The 23316-nt window shown below is 45.8% G+C and overlaps 1 protein-coding gene across 1 annotated transcript in view; it reads right to left on the minus strand.

Annotated features, from left to right (window-relative positions):
- The window catches only part of myo7ba (myosin VIIBa), a gene marked incomplete at both ends in the record, with an annotated part of 51608 nt that overhangs the window by 13795 nt on the left and 14497 nt on the right, over positions 1-23316 (minus strand). The window contains 22 exons of the mRNA XM_079245241.1: positions 2511-2680; positions 2776-2897; positions 2982-3163; positions 3253-3419; positions 3505-3631; positions 5540-5657; positions 5749-5916; positions 7107-7334; positions 7436-7609; positions 10903-11022; positions 11107-11233; positions 11302-11462; positions 11536-11829; positions 13467-13631; positions 13723-13935; positions 14015-14224; positions 14982-15200; positions 15276-15360; positions 15440-15534; positions 17807-17899; positions 19929-20087; positions 20164-20304. Of these exons, the coding sequence (XP_079101367.1) occupies positions 2511-2680; positions 2776-2897; positions 2982-3163; positions 3253-3419; positions 3505-3631; positions 5540-5657; positions 5749-5916; positions 7107-7334; positions 7436-7609; positions 10903-11022; positions 11107-11233; positions 11302-11462; positions 11536-11829; positions 13467-13631; positions 13723-13935; positions 14015-14224; positions 14982-15200; positions 15276-15360; positions 15440-15534; positions 17807-17899; positions 19929-20087; positions 20164-20304 (3538 nt within the window). The remainder of the gene's footprint in view (positions 1-2510; positions 2681-2775; positions 2898-2981; positions 3164-3252; positions 3420-3504; positions 3632-5539; positions 5658-5748; positions 5917-7106; positions 7335-7435; positions 7610-10902; positions 11023-11106; positions 11234-11301; positions 11463-11535; positions 11830-13466; positions 13632-13722; positions 13936-14014; positions 14225-14981; positions 15201-15275; positions 15361-15439; positions 15535-17806; positions 17900-19928; positions 20088-20163; positions 20305-23316) is intronic.

Raw genomic sequence — 23316 nt, forward strand, 5'->3', positions numbered from 1 at the left:
GGGGTGCGGTGCAGTAGCGTGCCGTGGGGTGGGGTGGGGTGGGGTGGGGTGCAGTAGCGTGCCGTGGGGTGGGGTGGGGTGCGGTGCAGTAGCGTGCCGTGGGGTGGGGTGGGGTGGGGTGCAGTAGCGTGCCGTGGGGTGGGGTGGGGTGGGGTGCAGTAGGGTGCCGTGGGGTGGGGTGGGGTGCGGTGCAGTAGCGTGCCGTGGGGTGGGGTGGGGTGGGGTGGGGTGCAGTAGCGTGCCGTGGGGTGGGGTGGGGTGCGGTGCAGTAGCGTGCCGTGGGGTGGGGTGGGGTGGGGTGCAGTAGCGTGCCGTGGGGTGGGGTGGGGTGGGGTGCAGTAGCGTGCCGTGGGGTGGGGTGGGGTGGGGTGCAGTAGGGTGCCGTGGGGTGGGGTGCGGTGCAGTAGCGTGCCGTGGGGTGGGGTGCAGTGCAGTAGCGTGCCGTGGGGTGGGGTGGGGTGGGGTGCAGTAGGGTGCCGTGGGGTGGGGTGGGGTGCAGTAGGGTGCCGTGGGGTGGGGTGGGGTGCAGTAGGGTGCCGTGGGGTGGGGTGGGGTGGGGTGGGGTGCGGTGCAGTAGCGTGCCGTGGGGTGGGGTGGGGTGCAGTAGCGTGCCGTGGGGTGGGGTGGGGTGCGGTGCAGTAGCGTGATGTGGGGTGGGGTGGGGTGGGGTGCAGTAGCGTGCCGTGGGGTGGGGTGGGGTGGGGTGCAGTAGGGTGCCGTGGGGTGGGGTGGGGTGCGGTGCAGTAGCGTGATGTGGGGTGGGGTGGGGTGGGGTGCAGTAGCGTGCCGTGGGGTGGGGTGGGGTGGGGTGCAGTAGGGTGCCGTGGGGTGGGGTGGGGTGCGGTGCAGTAGCGTGCCGTGGGGTGGGGTGGGGTGCAGTAGGGTGCCGTGGGGTGGGGTGGGGTGCGGTGCAGTAGCGTGCCGTGGGGTGGGGTGGGGTGGGGTGGGGTGGGGTGCGGTGCAGTAGCGTGCCGTGGGGTGGGGTGGGGTGCAGTAGCGTGATGTGGGGTGGGGTGCGGTGCAGTAGCGTGATGTGGGGTGGGGTGCGGTGCAGTAGCGTGATGTGGGGTGGGGTGCGGTGCAGTAGCGTGCCGTGGGGTGGGGTGGGGTGGGGTGCGGTGCAGTAGCGTGATGTGGGGTGGGGTGGGGTGCGGTGCAGTAGCGTGATGTGGGGTGGGGTGGGGTGGGGTGCAGTAGGGTGCCGTGGGGTGGGGTGGGGTGGGGTGGGGTGCGGTGCAGTAGCGTGATGTGGGGTGGGGTGGGGTGCGGTGCAGTAGCGTGATGTGGGGTGGGGTGGGGTGGGGTGCAGTAGGGTGCCGTGGGGTGGGGTGGGGTGCGGTGCAGTAGCGTGATGTGGGGTGGGGTGGGGTGCGGTGCAGTAGCGTGCCGTGGGGTGGGGTGGGGTGCGGTGCAGTAGCGTGCCGTGGGGTGGGGTGGGGTGGGGTGCAGTAGCGTGCCGTGGGGTGGGGTGGGGTGGGGTGCAGTAGGGTGCCGTGGGGTGGGGTGGGGTGCGGTGCAGTAGCGTGATGTGGGGTGGGGTGGGGTGCGGTGCAGTAGCGTGCCGTGGGGTGGGGTGGGGTGCGGTGCAGTAGCGTGCCGTGGGGTGGGGTGGGGTGGGGTGCAGTAGCGTGCCGTGGGGTGGGGTGGGGTGGGGTGCAGTAGCGTGATGTGGGGTGGGGTGGGGTGCGGTGCAGTAGCGTGCCGTGGGGTGGGGTGGGGTGCGGTGCAGTAGCGTGATGTGGGGTGGGGTGGGGTGCGGTGCAGTAGCGTGATGTGGGGTGGGGTGGGGTGGGTTGCAGTAGCGTGCCGTGGGGTGGGGTGGGGTGCGGTGCAGTAGCGTGATGTGGGGTGGGGTGGGGTGCGGTGCAGTAGCGTGCCGTGGGGTGGGGTGGGGTGCGGTGCAGTAGCGTGATGTGGGGTGGGGTGGGGTGCGGTGCAGTAGCGTGCCGTGGGGTGGGGTGGGGTGCGGTGCAGTAGCGTGATGTGGGGTGCGGTGCAGTAGGGTGCCGTGGGGTGGGGTGGGGTGCAGTAGCGTGCCGTGGGGTGGGGTGCGGTGCAGTAGCGTGATGTGGGGTGGGGTGGGGTGCGGTGCAGTAGCGTGCCGTGGGGTGGGGTGCGGTGCAGTAGCGTGATGTGGGGTGCGGTGCAGTAGGGTGCCGTGGGGTGGGGTGGGGTGCAGTAGCGTGCCGTGGGGTGGGGTGCGGTGCAGTAGCGTGCCGTGGGGTGGGGTGGGGTGCAGTAGCGTGCCGTGGGGTGGGGTGCGGTGCAGTAGCGTGCCGTGGGGTGGGGTGCGGTGCAGTAGCGTGATGTGGGGTGCAGAAGAAAACAGTAGATATGTTATGGTAGATGTTATGCTTACACAATGAATAACTGTGATCACAAAAAGACAGAAAAACCAACCAGATCCAAATAGTTCCTGCTTTAGCTGGTGAGACCGGGAACATATCTGCTCACAATGACAGAAACACACACACACCTCTACACACAGAAAAACAATAGAAAAATGCTACATCTGCAGAGGATATCAGTGAAGGCCTGGCAGGCTTTGTGGCTGATCTCTGGGTTGCCCATCAGCTTCTTGAGAAGAGGCTGTCTGATTGGCTCTCTGGAATGGGCCCACAGCCTCTCAGGAGCTGCGTTCCTAGAAATCACCTGACGGTTCACATCCTTTGTTGGCTGCCTGTAGGGGGAACATCACTGCAGTCAAACATGCTCCTCCTGACCCCCCACACACCCAACCTCAAGCAGGTAGAGGGAAATGAGGCAACATCTCACCTGAAGTACTCGAGAGAGAACTCTTTCAGGGTAGCGGGAGCCAGCCTCTCCACAGTTCCCATGTCCTTCTGGTTAGCCTGTATGAGGTTTTTCCTCTGGTTGGGTGGCAGGTTGAGGAGGTTCTGAAAAGGCGGAAACACATATAATACTCAACAGAACTGGGGCACAATAACTCAACGAAGAGAGCCACATTGGCGAGTCCATACCATGAGCTCGTTGGTAGGTTTGCTGAGCGTTGGCAGTATTGAGATGGCCTCGATCGGGACAGCGCCTGTTTTCTTGGTGCTGTCATTTTGACCATTTAGCCAGCCGCGCTGCTGAGAGAACTCATTATCTTTGATAAGTATAATGAGCTCACCCTTCTTGAAGCTGAGGATCGTGGGGTCTTCTGGTAAGGAGTAAAAGATGAACAGCAGTTCAGTGAACGGACATTCAGCAGGCTGCAGCAAGCTGTTCAGCTTCGATCGAGGCTTAGACCTTGACTGTTGACTTCCTTCAGAGCCACAGCGTACTGAGATCGCTCCGTCAGCCCACTTAGGAACATGGTGATCAGTTCAGACATGTCTGCAGCAGAGGATCCACTCAGCGTGAAGTCTCCTTTCAGTGTCAGTAGACTCACAGCCAGGCCAGATGCTTTACCCTCCCTGAGTTACACAATAAACAACATGAATGCTTCTCCAGTAAACTTCACTTTGCCTCTGATTCTCCTGGACCTGAAGCAGCATCTACCTTATGGTGTTGACTGCAGTGACTTCTGGGAAGGACAGTTCCAGCAGCCTCTTCTCCCTCTCATCCAGGAATGTGATACCAGTCCAGTTTACTGCCACGATGAACTTGCTCTTTGGCAGCGAAGGACCTGGAAACGTTCAGAAACACAATAAATTCAGGTTGATGGCAAACACAGAGATCAACTAAGTTCGATCATTTCATCATCAAAACTTCACAAATACTGAAAAAAGCTTTAAATAATTGAACTGTTTGGATGTCTTTGGTACCGGTTTAACAGCCAACCAGATCTTCTACTGCAGTAACTAAAAATTCAGCTTGAGGAAAGAGATGCTAAAGCTGTTTATGTTGTTTATTAATTACACAACTAATCGTTAACTACAAAGATGCAAATCTGAGGGTGTTGCGTGTCTCTGAAGAGGGGAGGACCACTCCGGGATCAACACAATTAAAATCATGTACAAAGCAAAAAACAATCAATAACCACTCTGTAACTAGAAGCTAATTGAAGCTAAGCTGATTTTGTCATATTAAGTGTTTTTACAAAAGTGATCATCCATCCATCCATTAATTCATCCATCCATCCATCCATCCATTAATTCATCCATCCATCCATCCATCCATCCATTTTCTGCCGCTTATCCTCGGTCGAGTCGCGGGGGCAGCAGCCTAAGCAGGGAAGCCCAGACTTCCCTCTCCCCAGCTACATCTGCCAACTCTGCGGGGGGGGGGGATCCCGAGGTGTTCCCAGGCCAGCCGAGAGATATAATCCCTCCAGCGTGTCCTGGGTCTTCCCCGGGGTCTCCTCCTGCAGGAACACACCCTGAACACCTCGCCAGGGAGGTCCAGGAGGCATCCTGACCAGATGCCCAAGCCACCTCAACTGACTCATTTCAGGCGCCTGTATACGAGATCTCTCAGTCACTCCCTACAGCTGGTGACCATAGAATAAATAATTATAATGATTAATTCATTCTTAAATATTTAGTTGTGGATATTAATCCCTCATTTAAAAGTTGCTGTTCTAATTTTTGTTATATTTTTGTTATGATTTTTCTTTTATTCATACTTGTCATGGGTAGGCACTATATAACACACTTCCAAATTCCACGTCTTTTTATTTTACAACACTGAATAAGGATTACTATCTCTATCACTCTATGATGCATGTGTCATGTTTGTGTCATGCCCTGTTACTTTACAAATCTGCAGCGTAGCCATAATTTGGCTCAGAGAAAGACAAACTGACTCAGATCTGAGAGCACATTTTCTGCTATCAGCATGATAAAAACCCGAGGGAACAATCTTATTTACTATCAACAAGGGAGCAATGAGGGAAAGCGGCCAAGTCTTCCTGTTTATAATTTAATCAGTAACGTGTGCTGTTTGTTTTTGAGTTGGGGGATAAGCCTCTTAGTGTTTAAAGTGGCTGCAACCCTCCTGCAAAAGGGCTGAAAAGCAGAGTAGAGCCAACTGCATCTGACCTTTTCTGCTCAACTAATGGACACTGTCAAGTCGGCTCACTTCGATCCTCAGATCAGAATATTTGCTGACTTCCATCAACGAAAACAACAGATTTCCAGCTTGTTCTCAGACCCCCCTGCTGAAACCTGTCAGTAAATACCTGTACAGCTATAAATATCTCAGTCTGTCCATCAAACCTTGCTGGGAGGTGTATAACATGCTATGAGGATGGAAGTTGCCTTTAGCTTTTATTTAGAGCTTTTTTGTACATTTAATCATTTATTTTTACCAGTATATGTGAATTTCTGTTATTATTATCTTATATGTATTGATTTAGCTTAGTTTTTTTCCTGTCACGCTGAATGCTTCATGTACATCCTCTTTGTTTGTTTCAAAGTGTTCTGCATTCATATCCTGAGGGTGTAGACCCCAGGACATAAAGCAACCGCTACGTCAGGAGCTAACGGGGATCTGAATAAACAAGCAAACAAAACATGCTGTTGTGTATTTCTATCTTTTCATATATGTAGTTTTGTTGCTGTGTGACTTCACTGCACCAAAACCAGAAACTCACCGGACTGTTTGGCAACCTCAAAGAACCTGGAGAAGAACATGGGCCACTTCTCTCTGGCAAAGTCGACTAACTCTGCCTTCACTGAGTCCGCTTTTTGTCTCGAACTCAGAAACTGGCCCTGATTCAGATACAGAAAAACAACATTTCATTCACTCAAATCCTCCTAAGAGCTTTTTCTTGGAGCTCTCCATCAGAAAAGCCGGACTGACCTGAGCGTGAGCAGTGCTGACCATCTGAATCCATTTGGCCTCTGACTTGGCCTCCAGCAGAGCGTTGCTGATGCAATCCTGAACGGCTTCTCTCACATTTTCTGGCCGGCCGTCGGAGCCGTGCTGGATGTACAGATGTTTAGCAGTGAGCTGAATCATGTCGTCCTCCTGTGAAGGCGAAAGGTGAGGAAGATGCGTCAGCTGTGAAGCTGACAGGACGCTCGCTCAGGGTCACTTTTTTCATACAGCACTTTATCAGACATAAAATGCAACTCAACATGACGAGCACACTTCCCACCCCCCTTCTTTCTCCTCCTGTCCCATCAAATCTACATGATCATAAGTTTACCATTGTCACATATGCATGAACGTAGCTGTATAGACACACATAAACATAAACATACTTGCAAAGAACACACACACCCATGCACGCCCATGTAGGGTGACCAGCTCTTCTCTCACCAAATGTGGAACAAAGACGATGAAAATGTGGGACAATGTGTGATTCCACTCTTTCATGACAAAGTTTAAAAAAAAAACCTTTATATTGTGCTCTTTGGTAATAAAATTACTAACCAAACATAACCAATCTGTTACTATTTTTTTTTTAAATTGAAATTCAAGTTCTCTGACAAAGGGAAAACAGTAAAAGCTTGCATACTATTTCCTTGTTCCTGTCACGTTATCAAGAATCAAACAGAATTAGAAGTTTAGGCTCCCTCTGAGTGGCGCGTCTTTTTGTGACTCTTGGATTTTTGGTGCCGTTTCACGTCATATTATCCACCGTGTGACACGGAAAAATTACTTTGACAAACATCACAAAATACCCTCACAGTCTCCTCCAACAGGTTTAACCCGGGAATAAATGCTTTCCCAGTGTTTGTTGTAACAAAACTTTCTTTTCTTCTTCGCTGCGGTCGTCTCCCTGTCCTCCATGATCAATCAGTTGTTTTTCTATTTATTTATTTTTCTTAGTTGGTGCACCGGGGCATCCTAGATGTGCATTAAGTCCCACCTCCTAGTTTGATTGACATGAGTGTCACATCAGCAGGCGGTGTGATGTGACAACCGTCAAATATTTCGCCACACACAATGAGTAAAAGACCGTTTTGTTTTGTTTGGTTTTTTTTCCTTCACAAAAGTGAAGGCTGGTCGTAACAACGCGGGACAGCGCCCCGTTTTGTGGGACGTGTGAAAAGTAATAGAAATGCGGGACGATCCCACACAAAGCGTGACATCGGACCACCCTACGCACATGACGTCTCAGAGCGCTGTCCTGACCCCCACTGTTGGCATCAGGACAACTAATACCCTGGAGAATCTAAATAAAAACTGGACTGACATAACCATGAACCCACCTTCTTGCTCTGGTACTCTCCAAACTTCAGGCCGTGGATGATCTGCTTGTAGATGAGGTCAGTGCTGACCTTGTCCTCTTTGCAGTCGTGCCACGGGGTGAAGACCTCCTTTCGGAAGAAAAGACGCCACGGGGCGTGCTGCTCCTGGCCTCCCCTCCTCTTAACCTCCTGCTCACACTGGGAGATGGCATCCATGACGTGCTCCTGACCGCTGGCCAGAGCCCACACCTTCAGCACAGATCGCCGCATAAAGCTTTAGTTTTTGAGCTGATTTAACAGTGAGACACAGCTTCATCTGCTGCAGGAAGGCGTTACAGGTAGCTGCTTACCTTTTCATACATGGCCACGTAGAGCGAGAAGCCAAAAGTGTCTTGGAGTTTGATTTTGTTGGAGACGATTTGGCAGATCTCTTTGGATGTAGATGCTGAGTCGACAGGGAGGTTAATGGAGCGACCGTCCATCAGCGTCACAGACACCATCATGGGCTTTTTGGTCTTGGTTGCCTATCACAGTACAGAGGAATGACTCATTCTGAACATGTAAACATAAAATCCATGGAAATGACACAAGCTTGTGCATCACTGAGATACCTCTCAGTGATGCCTCCTAAATCAAACTTAAAGTCCCACAGATTTCCCTGATTTTTGGTTTTGATTTGAACATATGAAAAGAAACAAATCCGTTTTGTTTAAAGACAGTTTCTCTGTGAGCAATAAGAGCATTTCTCAACCGGTAAAAACAACAAAGACTGTTGGTGTGCTAATGTAAATACTGCTTCAGCAGGGATATGAGAATATTTATGCTGTTTGTCATCTAAAAAATGTTAAATGTTGCTATTTTGAAGAGCAAGCTGCTCCATGTGTGTGTACCCAGCTCACCCTCCCCCAGCACAACGGCTAAAATGCTCTGGAAACTGGCTGGTTTTGAGTGGGAGAGGCAGTTCTAAGAGGTAGCTACCAGTTTTCCAAAATATTTAATCGCTTTAATCGCACGAGTGTCCTGAGCTGACCTGCGATTAATAATAATAATGGATTAGATTTCTGTAGCTGATTCAGCAGATCAGCTGTTGAAAGGTTGCTGCTTGTAGATTATCAGGATGTTTCTGCTGGAAGCTTCATTATGGAGGAGGAGGAGGATGGCTCTGAGTCAGCTGTGTGCTGCATTTATTTCACATGCGATCCAGTAACTCAGTTCACACCAACAGTAGTTAAAACGTTACTTTAGTTTGGTCCAGAAAAGCATCTGGCAGAGCTTTAAAGCTAAACTGCAAATGTTCTGCTTCAGAACCAGAACAGTATCGGTGCATGGATCACACGCAACATCATCAGAACCATTAAAGGAAGTTGCCGTAACGCATCATTAACAGGTTCACTTTAACAGCAGTAAACCGTATGTGTCGTGAATTTCACACATTGTAGCAGTTTAGTTGTTTTTAACTAAATTGCACCTTTGCATTGCATGTTGGCTGTTTAACACATCCAACTGCTGACTAAAGTCAAAGTAACTGAAGCCTGTGGAAAAGTAAAAACATTGTCTGGATCTTTACAGGAATCCCCTGCAGTAATCTGTCCAACAAACGTTCATGTGAGCAACACAGTTGTTCACAAATCGTCCAAAATAACGCAAAAGGTGTGAAATTAATTAAGAAGAATGTTGTTTGAGATGGTCAAAATTCACACATCTGTTTCTGTTCTAAGTTTGTCTTCAGAGTTTCTCTCAGATTTCCAGACTGGAAGCACAAAGTCATCTGTCTGCTGCAGATACCGACTGCTCAGGAGAAGAAATGTCCCTTTAGACTCTGAAAGGTTACAATGAGGAGGACTCAAGGAGAATATTTAGCACACTTTGCTGCTTTTGTCAATGGTTTTCTCCAATTTTTGCAAAATATCACCAAATTCTGCTAGCAGGGCCTCAGTCGGCTGGTGTGACTGGATTCATCCAGGTCGCCGGCTGTTCAACTTCCCACCCTCCAGAAGGAGTAACAGGACATGTAAAGCCTTCCCAACAGCAACATATACATGAAAAAGACTCTAAATGCAATATTTACCTCATGTGTAATCACTCCGCAGTGTTTTATTAGTTTAATTGTTTGTATTTTTATTTTTATTAATTGTCATGTTGTAAGTAATGCATGTGTCAAGTCTGGCACGAAATGGTCATTTTTTTGTGTGAAGACCATAAAGGTCATTTAAAGCAGGGGTTTCTGGGGCTTGTTGAGCCACATAAACCAAGACAACAAACACTGAGGAAGGTGTTTGTGCACCCCACCCTCACACGACTAAGTGATATACTAAGTGTGATATAATAAATGCATTATCTTGAAGCATCTTCTAAATGTAATGCTGTCAGAATCTTTGGAAATAGGGGGAATCAAGCGTTTTTTGTTGGATTTAGCTGTGACAAGTTCCTACATGCGCAAAATCTGCCTGTTTTGTGGATACAATCTCAAATTCAGATGTTAAATATGGCATGTGAACAAGCTTCGATGCGATAAAGTCAAGCAGCAACCTCAAGCGGTTAAAAGTGAAGCTTATATGAAAGTGCCAAAAGCTGCAGTTCCCCCTTCATCCACTAGGGGCAAACAGAGCAAATCCCCATAGACTCCCATGTTAAAAAGACCAACTTCACAGCAGAAATAAACATGTTTACACCATAAATAAACATGTTTACAGCAGAAATAAACATGTTAACAGCAGAAATAAACATGTTAACAGCAGAAATAAACATGTTTACAGCAGAAATAAACATGTTTACAGCCTGGTACAAAAAACGTTTTAGGTTTAATAGGTCAGGTTTACCTTCATGACAACTGTGGGGGGAGTGAATTTTTGTCTAAATCACCTTTTTGGAAGTTAATCTTGAAATTTGGCATAATTGAGGGTGTGTCCCTCAATTATGCAATATGCATAATTGGTATGCAATACAGGTATGCAATATCCCACTTCATGACAGGTATGCAATATCCCAGGTATGGGACAGGTATGCAATATCCCAGGTATGGGACAGGTATGCAATATCCCACTTCAGGAAGGCAGAATGTGGCACAACCGGGGTTTTTAGCCAGTTAACAGCATGAGTTAGCTTTAGCCTGTCTGTTTTAGTTAGCTGGTTAGCTCCTGGTTAGCTTAGTTAGCTCTTAGGAATAGGCAGGTGGGAGTTTGCTAGATGTTAATCACCAATCCCCACGCTCACAGCCCTCCTCTCAGCTCTACAACACGCATGATGCTGCAAAAATGGCGAAGGTAGGAACCGCCCAATGAGCTTCAGTTCAGCTCTTCAGAAACCTACAGGTGACGTCACGGAGGCTCCGCCCATCTTTTATATACAGTCTGTGGTTAAAATGTTAAAGATGAAGGTGTTGTCTGATTTAATGGTTTATTTTTAACAGCTCTGGTAAATGTAGGTTTCATATTTTTACTTCTGACAAGGAGGATATGTTTTTATGTTTATCTGTCTGCCTGTCTCTTAGCAACCTTAAGTCTGACAACCAGTGATTTAGATGACCATACATTAAAATTGAATCATTGTGTTTTAAAAAGAAGATAAAAGCGAATTTTTACAGTTACATAAATAAAACATTCCATTAACCCAGTTTCATCCAACAACTGCAGATAATTTTAATGTGAACAAGAAGTCAACCTTTGACCCTTATATTATAAATTGTTATCAGCTACTTCTACTACTACAGGAAATCCTGTTAGAAACCTGAGTTTCACATTCTTGCATAAACTCTGACCACCAAACCATTCAGGAACTTTCTGTTTTTGTTTCGTCGTTGCGGTTCATGGAGACGTACCTGCAGCTCCAGCCAAGCTGGAGGCTCCCCCCTCTCTCCGTTCATGACGGTACGGCGCAGCCTCTCGGTGCAGTAGGAAGCGTAACCTCCCGGAGCAAAGCGGATGAAACTCTGGAGGTACTGTCCATAGGAGAGACAACGCAGGATGAATACACATTGGATGATTTATGATTCAGCAGCAGCATCTGTAGCTCTTTCACCCACCCTTATGAAGCGGTCGCTTGGCGGGAAAATGCCCAAACAGAGCGACAGCAGGATCCAGCCGCGGAAGTAGCTGTTCCGGTTGTTGTTGTCCTGAAGCTGCTTGCAGATCTGACAGTAAATCTCATCCCTGGACAGAAGAGACTGCGTCAGAGCGGGCTCAGACAGATAAACGTACATTATTAAAACTGAATCAACCTGAGGTCCCGTCTGACGATGGCGTATGACACGATCATGTGGAGCTTCTCAAGAGACGTCAGGGGCTTGTCCAGGGTGGGGCCTTCTCCAGGCATAACATCACTGTCCTCCTTCACAGTCTGCAGGGTGGTGGGCTTCGACACTTCTGTCAGGTCATCTGACTATAAGGAGAAAGAAACACCGGTTTGTGAACGGCATCGCTCAGCTGAAACGCTGCTCAGGCTTCCACCTCACCTCCTCCATGATGATGGAGGGCTTCCTGAAGCTAGAGGAGGACTTCTGGGAAACATTATCTTGAGGGACTGCTTTTTTGTTCCTGGACAGTAAGTCAGTGAATGTGGATCCCTTCCTTGCTCGGCTTGCTTCCGGTACAGTGTATGCACCGGGGCTTTGAGCAGCGTCACCGGGTATGGTAGAAACCTTCCTGTTTTTAGTCAGAAGATCTGTGAAGACGGAGCCTTTCCTCTTCTGATTTGGATCCTCGGCAGCTGTAGGAGGCTTGTTGTCTTTTTTACTCCTTAACATCCTCTGAAACAAAAAGAGATGTAAGGTATTTACGTTAACCTTTGACACTCAAAGTAATTTTTTTTATATATATATATAAAACTACATGTAGAAGCTGAAGCATTTAACCCCAGTCAGCATGCAGACATGATTACTTCAGCCTCAGCTGTCAGGTTGTGAGGCTAAAAGGATGTAAAATGAATTAATGAATAGATAAAGCAGCATAAAGAGCAACCAGAAAAAACAACAGAAGTTTGTAGAAATAACAGACAGATCAACAGTGACCAGAGGTGTATAAAGCAGTAAAAATAAAGTAGAAGTCTTGCCATGTTTTTGGATCTACTGATGTATTTAGAGCAGGTGTTTTCACTAACAGGCTCATCTACCTGCAGGGGAGCTAAACTGATTAATTACACCTAGTTTACTGACTGGTTGGAAAGAGCTGAAGGACAGGACTTTGACTTTCTACAGCCACATTTGCCAACTCTGCGGGGGGGATCCCGAGGCGTTCCCAGGCCAGCCGAGAGATATAATCCCTCCAGCGTGTCCTGGGTCTTCCCCGGGGTCTCCTCCCAGAGGGACGTGCCTGGAACACCTCACCAGGGAGGTCCAGGAGGCATCCTGACCAGATGCCCGAGCCACCTCAACTGGTTCCTCTTGATGCGGAGGAGCAGCGGCTCTACTCTGATCTCCTCCTGGATGACCGAGCTCCTCACCCTATCTCTAAGGGTGAGCCCGGCCACCCTGCAGAGGAAACTCATTTCAGCCGCCTGTATACGAGATCTCCTCCTTTCGGTCACGACCCACAGCTCATGACCATAGGTGAGGGTAGGAACGTAGATCGACTGGTAAATTGAGAGCTTCGCCTTCTGGCTCAGCTCCTTCTTCACCACGACAGACCGGCGCAGAGTCCGCATTACTGCAGACGCCGCACCAATCTGTCTGTCGATCTCACGCTCCATCCTTCCCTCACTCGTGAACAAGACCCCGAGATATTTAAACTCCTCCACTTGAGGCAGGACCTGACCCCCGACCCGGAGAGGGCAATCCACACTCTTCCGGCTGAGGACCATGGTCTCAGATTTGGAGGTGCTGATTCTCATCCCAGCCGCTTCACACTCGGACGCGAATCGCTCAAGCGAGAGCTGGAGATCACGACCAGATGAAGCCAACAGGACCACGTCATCCGCAAAAAGCAGGGACCCAGTCCTGAGGCCACCAAGTCGGATCCCCTCAACACCTCGGCTGCACCTAGAAATTCTGTCCATATAAGTTATGAACAGAACCGGTGATAAAGGGCAGCCTTGGCGGAGTCCAACCCTCACCGGAAATGAATCCAACCTACTGCCAGAAATGCGGACCAAGCTTTTTACCTTCTATCCTCACTAAACCACCTGCAGCTGTTTTAGGACGAAAATGTGACAAATAATGGTGTCATCGTCGCTCATTGTGGATTTACTGTATAGTTTCAGAATCAGAGTAAATGCCTAAAAAAAACTTCTGTAAATCACAATTCACCGCAGAGCGTTACACCCTACCCTTCCAGAGAAATTATTGTCAATATTAGCGACAAGGTTGCTGGTGATTTGGGCCTGTTTTGAGTGTTTATCTGCAAACATGAGGAGACATTCTCCATCTGTCACCTGCCTGTGAAGACATACCTGATCAAGTCCCACCATGTGGCTCAGACGTCTGTCACTTCGAGACATCAAGTCTTGGGGCAAAAATCGTTCTTGTGTGGGTTTTCCCTGAGCTCTGGTCTGCTTCTTTGGTTCAGGGAGGTCTCCCATGAACCTCAGGATGATCCACCACACGGTGAGCGAAGCCTGGGGAAATCAAAGTGTACTCAGTTTTAACCTGCGACACAAAACCAAACATCTGGACGAAATAAACCAAAGTGATGTAGAGGAGGAGCACCAGAACGTCTCCCTCGTCCTCGTGGTACAGCAGCGGCTGACGAAGCCTCTGACGGATGTGGGTATCAGTGGCCGCACCCTGGAAGTACATGGAGGCAAATTTGGAGAAGGAGTACTCATCCAGATCATCATAATCTTCTTTAGGTAGATCTTCCTCCATGGGAATGTCATCGATGTCTATTTCCTCAATGATGGTCCGTTTCCCTTCAATATTCTGCAAACACACAAAAATGATTCAACTTAAACATTTCAATCCAAACATCTAACAGCACCAAATACCAAGCTGTTCGGACCTCGAATCCAACAGGCGCCTGGCCCTCCTGGCCTCCAACGATCTGAGGGAGGAAGCCGAAGATGTCGTCCACCATCTCCTGGTCGGTGATGGATTCAGACTGCGCTTTGGCCTCCATTTCCCTCTTCTTTCTTAACACTTCCTCCAGGTGTCTCTGTTTCTCCAAAATTCCTCGCCGCTCTTCTTCTCTCTCTTTAGCGGAGAGCTGCATCTGAGAGGAGGCAATGCAGGAGATCACCATTAAAATAAGCACATCTGTACACTGGTAAATACAGAGCGGGACCTTCAGAGCAGCTTGACGTTGTGCGTCCTGCAGCGCCTGCAAACACTGGAATACCACGCTGCGAAGGCTGGCTTTGAAAAGGTTCAAAAGCTAAAGAGAAGAATTATTAAGTGTCCAAAATGGCATCATGTAAACTCAATAAACTCTTGTTTTCGTGTTTTTTTTTTTTCCTTCTGATGGGAGAGGCTTCTCAGAAAGGGGTTTCCATGGCGACTATGATCCATAGATCCGCTTTAAACATGTATAGAAAATTAAAAATGAGCTCATATTTACCATGAAATGGTTGAAATGTCTCAGTTTCAACATCTAATATGTTTTTTTTGTGAATAAAACTGGGAAGTTTTAAATAACTCGTTATTTGCAGACATTTAGGGAAGTGGAACCCGAGTGTTTATACAGTATTATCTAAAAGTATCTGGTTGAAACTCCTTAAAGTAAAATGTAAAACAGTTGTTATAAGACAGATAATACAGACGCATAATGTAGCTACAATCGATTCTAATTATTAACTAAAAGTGTTGAATCTAACGGAGACGTGTCTGGGATGGACATGATGAATGTGGGTAAACCTGACAGGAACCATATTTGGGGACGCTGTACAGACTCATCTTCTTTACCATCGCAGCCATTGTTACAAAGAATTAAACAAATCAGCTTTGTTGATGTTTTTTTAAGTCCAACTTACATCTCGCTTCATCTTTTTCAGAGCTTTTCTTGCCAGCATGCCTCTGGTTTGCGCCTGCAGCAGGACCACCGCGTCTCTCTTGCGCTTCCACTCCTTCCTGGCCAGGTAGCCTCGGATCTGCGTCTGCAGCACGAGGGTGGCCTCCCGCTTCTTCTTGTACTGGAGGTGGAGTTTCCGAGAGCGGGACTGAGCCTGCAGTCTGGCGAAGCCCAGCTGCACCTGGAATCCCAGCACAGCAGAAGGTTTAATGCAGGTCTGGTTTTTCTAGGGAAGGACATTTAGGACGTTCTTCACCTTTTTGTACAGCTTCCTGTCTTTGTATCCTCTCCAGTGCTTCTGGAGGACGAGCGCAGCAGACTTTTTTCTCAGGAAGTCTCTCCTTTTAGTGTGAAGGAAACATGCAGACATGAAGCAGAAACTGGCATGAAAACACACATGACGGTTTCTGTGACTCGCACCTGTATTTGTAGCCTCTCAGAACTTTCTGGATCAGAAGAGCTTTTGTGTTCAGCTCCTTCATTCGCTCCAGCTCCAGCATTGTGTCGTGGAAGTCCTGACAGACGGGAAGATCATTTCAGACTTGACATTTCCTTCAGAAGACTTATACATCTCCACGTCCTTTCTATAATACACAACTCAAACCTTCTCAGCTTTGATGCACACTGCTCCCCCAGTAGAATCACTTTTCAGCCCAGTGGCCCCAAAACTGATGATAATATTTTACATACATGCTGGTTCAGGGGCCACAAGCAGAACCAGCAGGTAAAATACAGAAACTCCTCTTTTGTTTTAGTGCAAAGCACATGATCAATATGTTCCCATTCAATTAATAATGCTTTTCATAAACATTATAAACTTAAATACTTCTTTTTTTTTAAATCTGAAATTTATATATAAATTAAGCAATTTGATCTATTTGAACATTTTTTAGTTAGGGTTAGTCAAAGCATCCATTAGTTATCAGCCATGGAGATCTCCCATAATGCACTGAGTAGCTCCTTGCTACTTTTCCTCCATGTAGAAACATATGACAATATTGCCATCTCTAACTTATTTCTCCTTTTTTCCGCAGGTCTTCCTGAATAAGTGCAGTTGTACAAATTGATCTGTCTGTCCTGTCCTCTCCACCCCAACCAGTCGAGGCAGATGGCTGCCCTCCCTGAGCCGGGTTCTGCTGGAGGTTTTCTTCCTGTTAAAGGGGAGTTTTTTCCTTCCCACTGTCGCCTCGTGCAGCTCAGGATGGGGGATTGGATAGAAGTCATGACTCGATGCAATCAGTTGGTTTCTATTATCTAGGCTATTTATAATGAACTGGTTTTAACTGATGTGTCTGCAAAGTGACCTGAGACGACATTGTTGTGAAGTGGTGCTATACAAATAAAGCTTAATTAAATATAATTACACTTCTGATATAATCAATTTATTTTTTTATTATATATATTATAATCATATTTTAGACGTTTAATCTTTTTTAAATTAAGTTGATTAACAAATTTTATTTTCTAATTGTTATTACGTATTTTATTTAGAAAGTTAGACATTATTATATTTATTCATCTACACATTTGTCACAACTTCCAAATCACAAAACATTTAATTAAACGTATGTCGAAATGAAAAATCTAATATTTTATACTATGATCAGAGTAACTTTGCAGAAGTTATTCTAAATATATATACATGCATATTTCTGTAGTAATCCTGACTGCATGAACTTATTCACCTTACACAAACTGAGTCAGATGTAAGTATAAACAATAGAAAATATAAAATTTATTCTCATTTTCTTGTTTAATCATGAACCTCCAGGAGTCCCTGCATGTACCTCAAACATCTCCATGTTTTGTAGTTTTTGTTTCTTCCAAAAATACAAAAACTACAATTAAAAAATATGCAACAATTTTCTACTTGAACTAATTTCATCAACATTATGAATGAAAGTGCTGTTCTTTTAGTTTATATTTGCTTATATGAGCATTTTATCATTTCTTTAAACTTATCAAAGTTTTTACTTTCCTAATTTAATTAATTTTTTTTTTTTTTTTTTTTACTTCCTCCGACAACTTCTTTTTTTTCTTGCAAGTAAATTACTATTTATTTTGCTCTAAATGATATTTGCACTCCTGTACACTGATTAAACCCTGGACATATTAAAGCGTGTTTTGAAGAAGAAAGTTCATATATGTCATCTCTATAACCTGCCAATTAACCCTTCAGGTCAGGGGACCCTGCGCCGTTCGACCAGCTCTGTGCACTAGTTTACTACTTTGTTTATCGTCAGTAAAACACATAAAATCTACAAGCTCTGTGCTACTATCATGTGGCTTGGTCTAGCTGTAGTCGAGGTGTTGCTGAATGGATGCAGTGACATCTGTGTGCATAGAATCATTGCTATCATGATGTTTTCCACTGTGCAAACCAAATAAAAAACAATTAGAAAAATAACATAAACTCTAGGATATTTTATACTTTGAAAATGTCAATTAATAAAGATTTTTGGACCTAAAAGCAATCCGTGAGCTACATCACATATAATATTCTTCTGTCTATACTTAAAATGATTTATTTGTAAAAAAAAAAAAAAGTTGCTGGTTAAGTAAAAAGCTCCGGTCAAACCAGTCAGCTCTGAGGATGTTTATCTATCATTTCTAAAGTTATACAGATTATCTGTCAGCAGCTGAAATTTCTAAACATAATTTAAATTGTTTCAGATAGTTTTTACAATATTTTAAAACTTAAAAAAAAAAAAATAGACATGTAAATGTGTTCGTATGATTTCTGTTGTCACATTTCTTCACAGATTATGTACCAATACAAGAACGCACCTTGAGGAAGATCTTTGTCTTTCCAGTCTTCCAGTCGCCCTCCCCAGTGAGCACGTTCTCACAGATGCTCAAACAGCATTTCTCTTTGCTTTCCTGTTAAAACAAAACAACATCAGCACACAAAGCAACGTTGCGTTTTACATAAATCATATCACGTTTACTTTGCACATTTTAAAACAATCCAATTTGACCACAGTGCTTAAAAATGATCAGAAGCAGACAATTAAAATATGTATAAATGCAGATACAGTAACAGTAATTAGAAAAAAAACAACAAAAAAAAAAAACCTTTTAATAGATTAAGAACATCAGTTTATTAGAAAATAAATGCTGTTTCATTTTAGTTGATAGAAATTTATGGAGAATTCGACTGAAACAGGAGGGCAGCTCCAAAGTTTTCATGTCATTAAAAAAAAGTCAAAATCCCCATTTTTCCCTCTTCTAGATTCAAGAACAGATCAGATCATTGGATCTGTTGATCTGATACGTCTAGTGTTGGTATACAGGCAGAGCAGGTCAACACCTTCTGGAGTTTTCACCCTTTAATGCGCGGCACATGAAAAATGCTCAGAAAAGTCATTTTTAAAAACTTAAAATTAAAAATGGAGGCAAAAAGTCCAGTTTTAATATGAGGTCTTTATTTAGCCTTTTAACAAAATGTAACACTAAAATAAAGGGTTAAACTCAATGCAGTGTTTTTAATGGAAACCAGTGCAGAGACATGAGAATGAAGGCAATGCTGTCTCATTTTTTTTTATTCCAGATGAGTCAATCTGCTGCATTTTATAGCAGCTGCAGAACAGATTGAAAAACTCCTGAATCAGGGTGGACAGCTAAGGTCCTGGAGGGCCGCAGCCCTGCAAGTGTTGGGAGTTTCCCTGCTGCAACACCTCCTGATACCAGTCACACTCAACAAGCAGACTGGTGCAGAGCTTAACATCTAGCTCCACACCAGTCTGATAATTAGCCATTCATGTGAGTCAGGTGTTGCAGCAGGGAAACTCTGAACACCTGCAGGACTGCGGCCCTGCAGGACCGGAGTTGTCCATCATAAGAGTTACAGAAATCCAGCCAGTAAGTTTTTCAAGGAGAAGAATGGCTTGATTTGGCTCCTCTGGTTAACTGGAACAAACCAGATTTGACTACAGAGTTGACGTGTTTATCAAAGCCTAAATTAAAATAACTAAGATTTATGGCCTGTTTGTGAAAAATAACCAACAATATACTTTTAAAAAAAGTACAGAAAATATTAAAAACACAACATCTTTGTAATAATTGCAAATGATTACTGTCAGCTTATTGGTTATATAACATATAAGGATAATATTATTACTATACAAGTATTACAAATATATATATATATATATATATATATATATATATATATATATATATATATATATATATATATATATATATATATATTTTTTTTTTTTTTTTTATTTTTTTTTTTTTTAGCACGTCTATTGATCATTAGATAATTCCATAATAAAAATTTTAAAAAAAACAATGGCATTTCTAAAGGGATGTTGATTGAGTAAACAAAATTGAGTATTGTCAGTAGAACTGTTGTTTTTATTAGATTACATCGTGCGTTGTAGTCATTGTGATAATTGTTTAAGATCTGAAGACTGTTGTGATTACTGGGGTGATATAATATTATATTACATTACATTACATTACATTACATTACATTACATCATATTATATTATATTATATTATATTATATTATATTATATTATATTATATTATATTATATTATATTATATTATATTATATATTAGGTTCTGCTTCTACCCACTCCTTTTGAACTCTTTGTGTTTTCTCTATAGTCATATGTTTTATTTCTATTTTTGTTTTTATATTTGTTGCTGTGTTCAAATAAACATGCTAGATCTAATCTAATGTGTAAACATTAGAGCAGGGTGCAGAAAAGGCATTAAAATGGACATTAAAAATAAAATAAATAAAGACAGAAAAGGCGACGAGAGAAAAGTGATTAAAATTAGTGTGAAGAATTAGCTGTTTTGATAGAAGGTCGCAAACAGAACTGTTTTAACCTTAACAAGGTGAAACAAGCTGAGAACAAAGTAAAACCTTTCTTCTTCAAGTCCAACTTACTTTTTTGGGGTCACAAATGGAAGTCTTCAAGAGGACACGGTAGCGCTCCAGAAACTCGCTGAAGGTGTAACGTATGGGATACCCTGCTTTCCTGATTTTGATGGTCTCCATCATGCCAGAGTAACGAAGCTGCCGCATGCACAGCTCTCTGTCAAAGAGCTGACACAAAGAGACACAAAACATGATGCCTCTGCTGCTAACCGGCTGAGATGCGGTGCATCTGGACTCTACTCACCATGGGCTTCTTGAAGTCGTTGGGTTTGATGCAGCGAATGAAATAAGGCTGACACACGGTCAGGGTTTTCATCAGAGAGTCCAGAGACTTTCTGAACTGGCCCGTCAGAGTTGGAATTTGCTTTTTGTTGTCGGCTGCTTGCTGTTACACACAAAAAAAAGGAAATAAATAAAGCTCTGAAGAATTATTTATTCAGAATAATGACAACTGGCCTCATTCAACACAACATATCTGTTCCTAAATCCTACATAACATATTTTCTTTACACAAAATGTGACATTCACAAACATTTTCTCATCCAGGGTTTGTTCCCAGGTAAAAGCCAATCTTTTAAACATTGAGGAGTATCTACACACACATTTAACCATTTAAATTTAAAGTTGTAAAGTGTAATGAAATTAATAAATATAGTGACAATAGAGGAGGTTAGTTTTATGAAACTAAGCATCACTGCTGTCCGGCGGCTGTACATCTGCTATATCCCTTCAGTCACTTGCGTTAATTTTGTTCACAAACAAAGCTTCAAACAAACACAAAAGGTAGCTGTGATGATTACACATATGAGTCATTAAAAGCAGCCGCATTCTCAGCTTAAAGTCAGTCTGTTGTCAGGCTAACTTTTATTAATATTACACTACATCTGCAGGTTGTCTCCACTTTGGTCTTTTTGCATTGTGGAACATTTAATGAGGAGCTGGAAGTCAGGGTGGGAACATTACAGCCGCCTATCAGTCAAGCTCTCCTGTTGAGTGTGGATGCTAGAAATAAACTGGCCACATAATACTGTACATCAATATTCCATGTTCTATTCAATTCAATTCTATCGTCATTGGACATTTAACGTTTAATTAACCAAATTAACCAAAGCAGTTAACCTAATGACCAAGCACGGCTCATAGACCCCTATGACGATGACAAACCTGGGCATAAATGTTCCCTTGCCCGGACGCGGGTTACCGGGACCCCCCTCTGGAGCCAGGCCTGGAGGCGGGGTACGAGAGCGAGTGTCTGGTGGCCGGGCCTTCGTCCATGGGGCCCGGTCGGGCTCAGCCCGAAAGGGTTACATGGGCCCCACCTCCCGTGGGCTCACCATCTGCGGGAGGAGCCGTAGGGGTCGGGTGCAATGTGAGCTGGGCAGCAGCAAGGGGCGGGGACCCTGGCGGTCCGATCCCCGGCTGCAGAAGCTGGCTCTAGGGATGTGGAACGTCACCTCTCTGGTGGGGAAGGAGCTTGTGCGCGAGGTTGAGCGGTTCCGACTAGATATAGTTGGACTCACCTCGACGCATGGCTTGGGCTCTGGAACCAGTACCCTCGAGAGGGGCTGGACCTTCTTCCACTCTGGAGTTGCTCATGGTGAGAGGCGCCGAGCAGGTGTGGGCATTCTCATCAGCCCCCAGCTTGGTGCCTGCACGTTGGGGTTTACCCCGGTGGATGAAAGGGTAGTTTCCCTCCGCCTCCGGGTGGGGGGACGGGTCCTGACTGTTGTCTGTGCTTATGCGCCGAACAGCAGTTCAGAGTACCCACCCTTTCTGGAGTCCTTGGAGGGAGTGCTGGAGGGTGCTCCTTCTGGGGACTCCATTGTTCTGCTGGGGGACTTCAATGCTCACGTGAGCAATGACAGTGAGACCTGGAGGGGAGTGATTGGGAGGCATGGCCCCCCCCCCTCTGAACCCAAATGGTGTTTTGTTATTGGACTTCTGTGCTCATCATGGATTGTCTATAACGAACACCATGTTCCAGCATAAGAGTGTCCATATGTACACCTGGCATCAGGATTCCCTGGGCCGCAGTTCAATGATCGACTTTGTAGTCGTATCGTCGGACCTGCGGCCACATGTCTTGGACACTCGGGTGAAGAGGGGGGCGGAGCTGTCAGCTGATCACCATCTGGTGGTGAGTTGGCTCAGGTGGTGGGGGAGGAAGCCGGTCAGAGCTGGCAGGCCCAAACGTGTTGTGAGGGTCTGCTGGGAACGTCTGGCTGAGTCCCCCGTCAGAGCGAGCTTCAACTCCCACCTTCAGCAGAGCTTCGAACATGTCCCGGGTGAGGCGGGGGACATTGAGTCCGAATGGGCTGTGTTCCGTGCCTCTATTGCTGAGGCGGCCAGCCGGAGCTGTGGCTGCAAGGTCGTTGGTGCCTGTCGTGGCGGTAATCCCAGGACTCGTTGGTGGACACCAGCAGTGAGGGATGCTGTCAAGCTGAAGAAGGAGTCCTATCGGGCCTTCTTGGCCTGTGGGACTCTGGAGAAGATGGATGGATGGATGGACAGTTAACCTAATATGCGTGTCTTGTGGGTGAGAGGAAGCCGAAGAACCCGAAGAGAACCCATGCATGAGAAAATGCAAAGTCCACACAGAACTCCACTGTTCAGACTCCTTCCCAGCCGTGTCACAGTGGCGTGGAGGAGGTGAGGACCCAAACGCAGGAATGGGAGCCAGAGTTGCAGAATCTAGACCGGCAACTCCAGTCCTAGAATGCCACAGTCCTGCTAATGTTAGGAGTTTCCCTGCTGCAACACACCTGATTCAAATCAATGGCTAATTAGCAGACTTGTGCAGAGTTTGATGTCAAGCTCTGCACAAGTCTGCTAATTAGATCTGATGTGTGTCAGGTGTGTTGGAGCAGAGAAACTCCTAACATCTGCAGGACTGTGGCACTTCAGGAGTTGCCGACCCCTGATGGCAAGTGAACACAGGAGGTAAACGGGAACAGAAAGCAAGGGGTGTAAATACAGGGAAACCAAACAAGATTCAGGTGTAATGAACTAACTAATGGGTCCAGGTGAATCTCATGGCCGGGAACAAAGGCTAAACATGAAACAAGACACAAGGGAACTGAAGAGGGAAGAGTAAAAACTAAAACCGGAAATCAGACCTAAAGATACTAAACACACATCATGACAAACCGAGACTTAAATCCAGCAACCTTCTTGCTGTAACACCGCAGTCCTGACCACTATTCCACCATGCCGCCCATGTACAGCAGAAGAACAAATCACAGTCAGGAGATCTAGTTCTAACAACACTGCTGCGATCGACTGCACACATGCCAGATATCACCAAACTAACATGAATATTACTCTGCAGATGTTCAACTCATCTCTGACTCCCAGATGGACCAGCTGAACGTGGTCTAAGGCTTCCCAGGAGCACAGC

The sequence above is a fragment of the Telmatherina bonti genome (genome assembly GCF_933228915.1).
Source record: "Telmatherina bonti genome assembly, chromosome: 8".
Lineage (NCBI taxonomy): Eukaryota > Metazoa > Chordata > Actinopteri > Atheriniformes > Telmatherinidae > Telmatherina > Telmatherina bonti.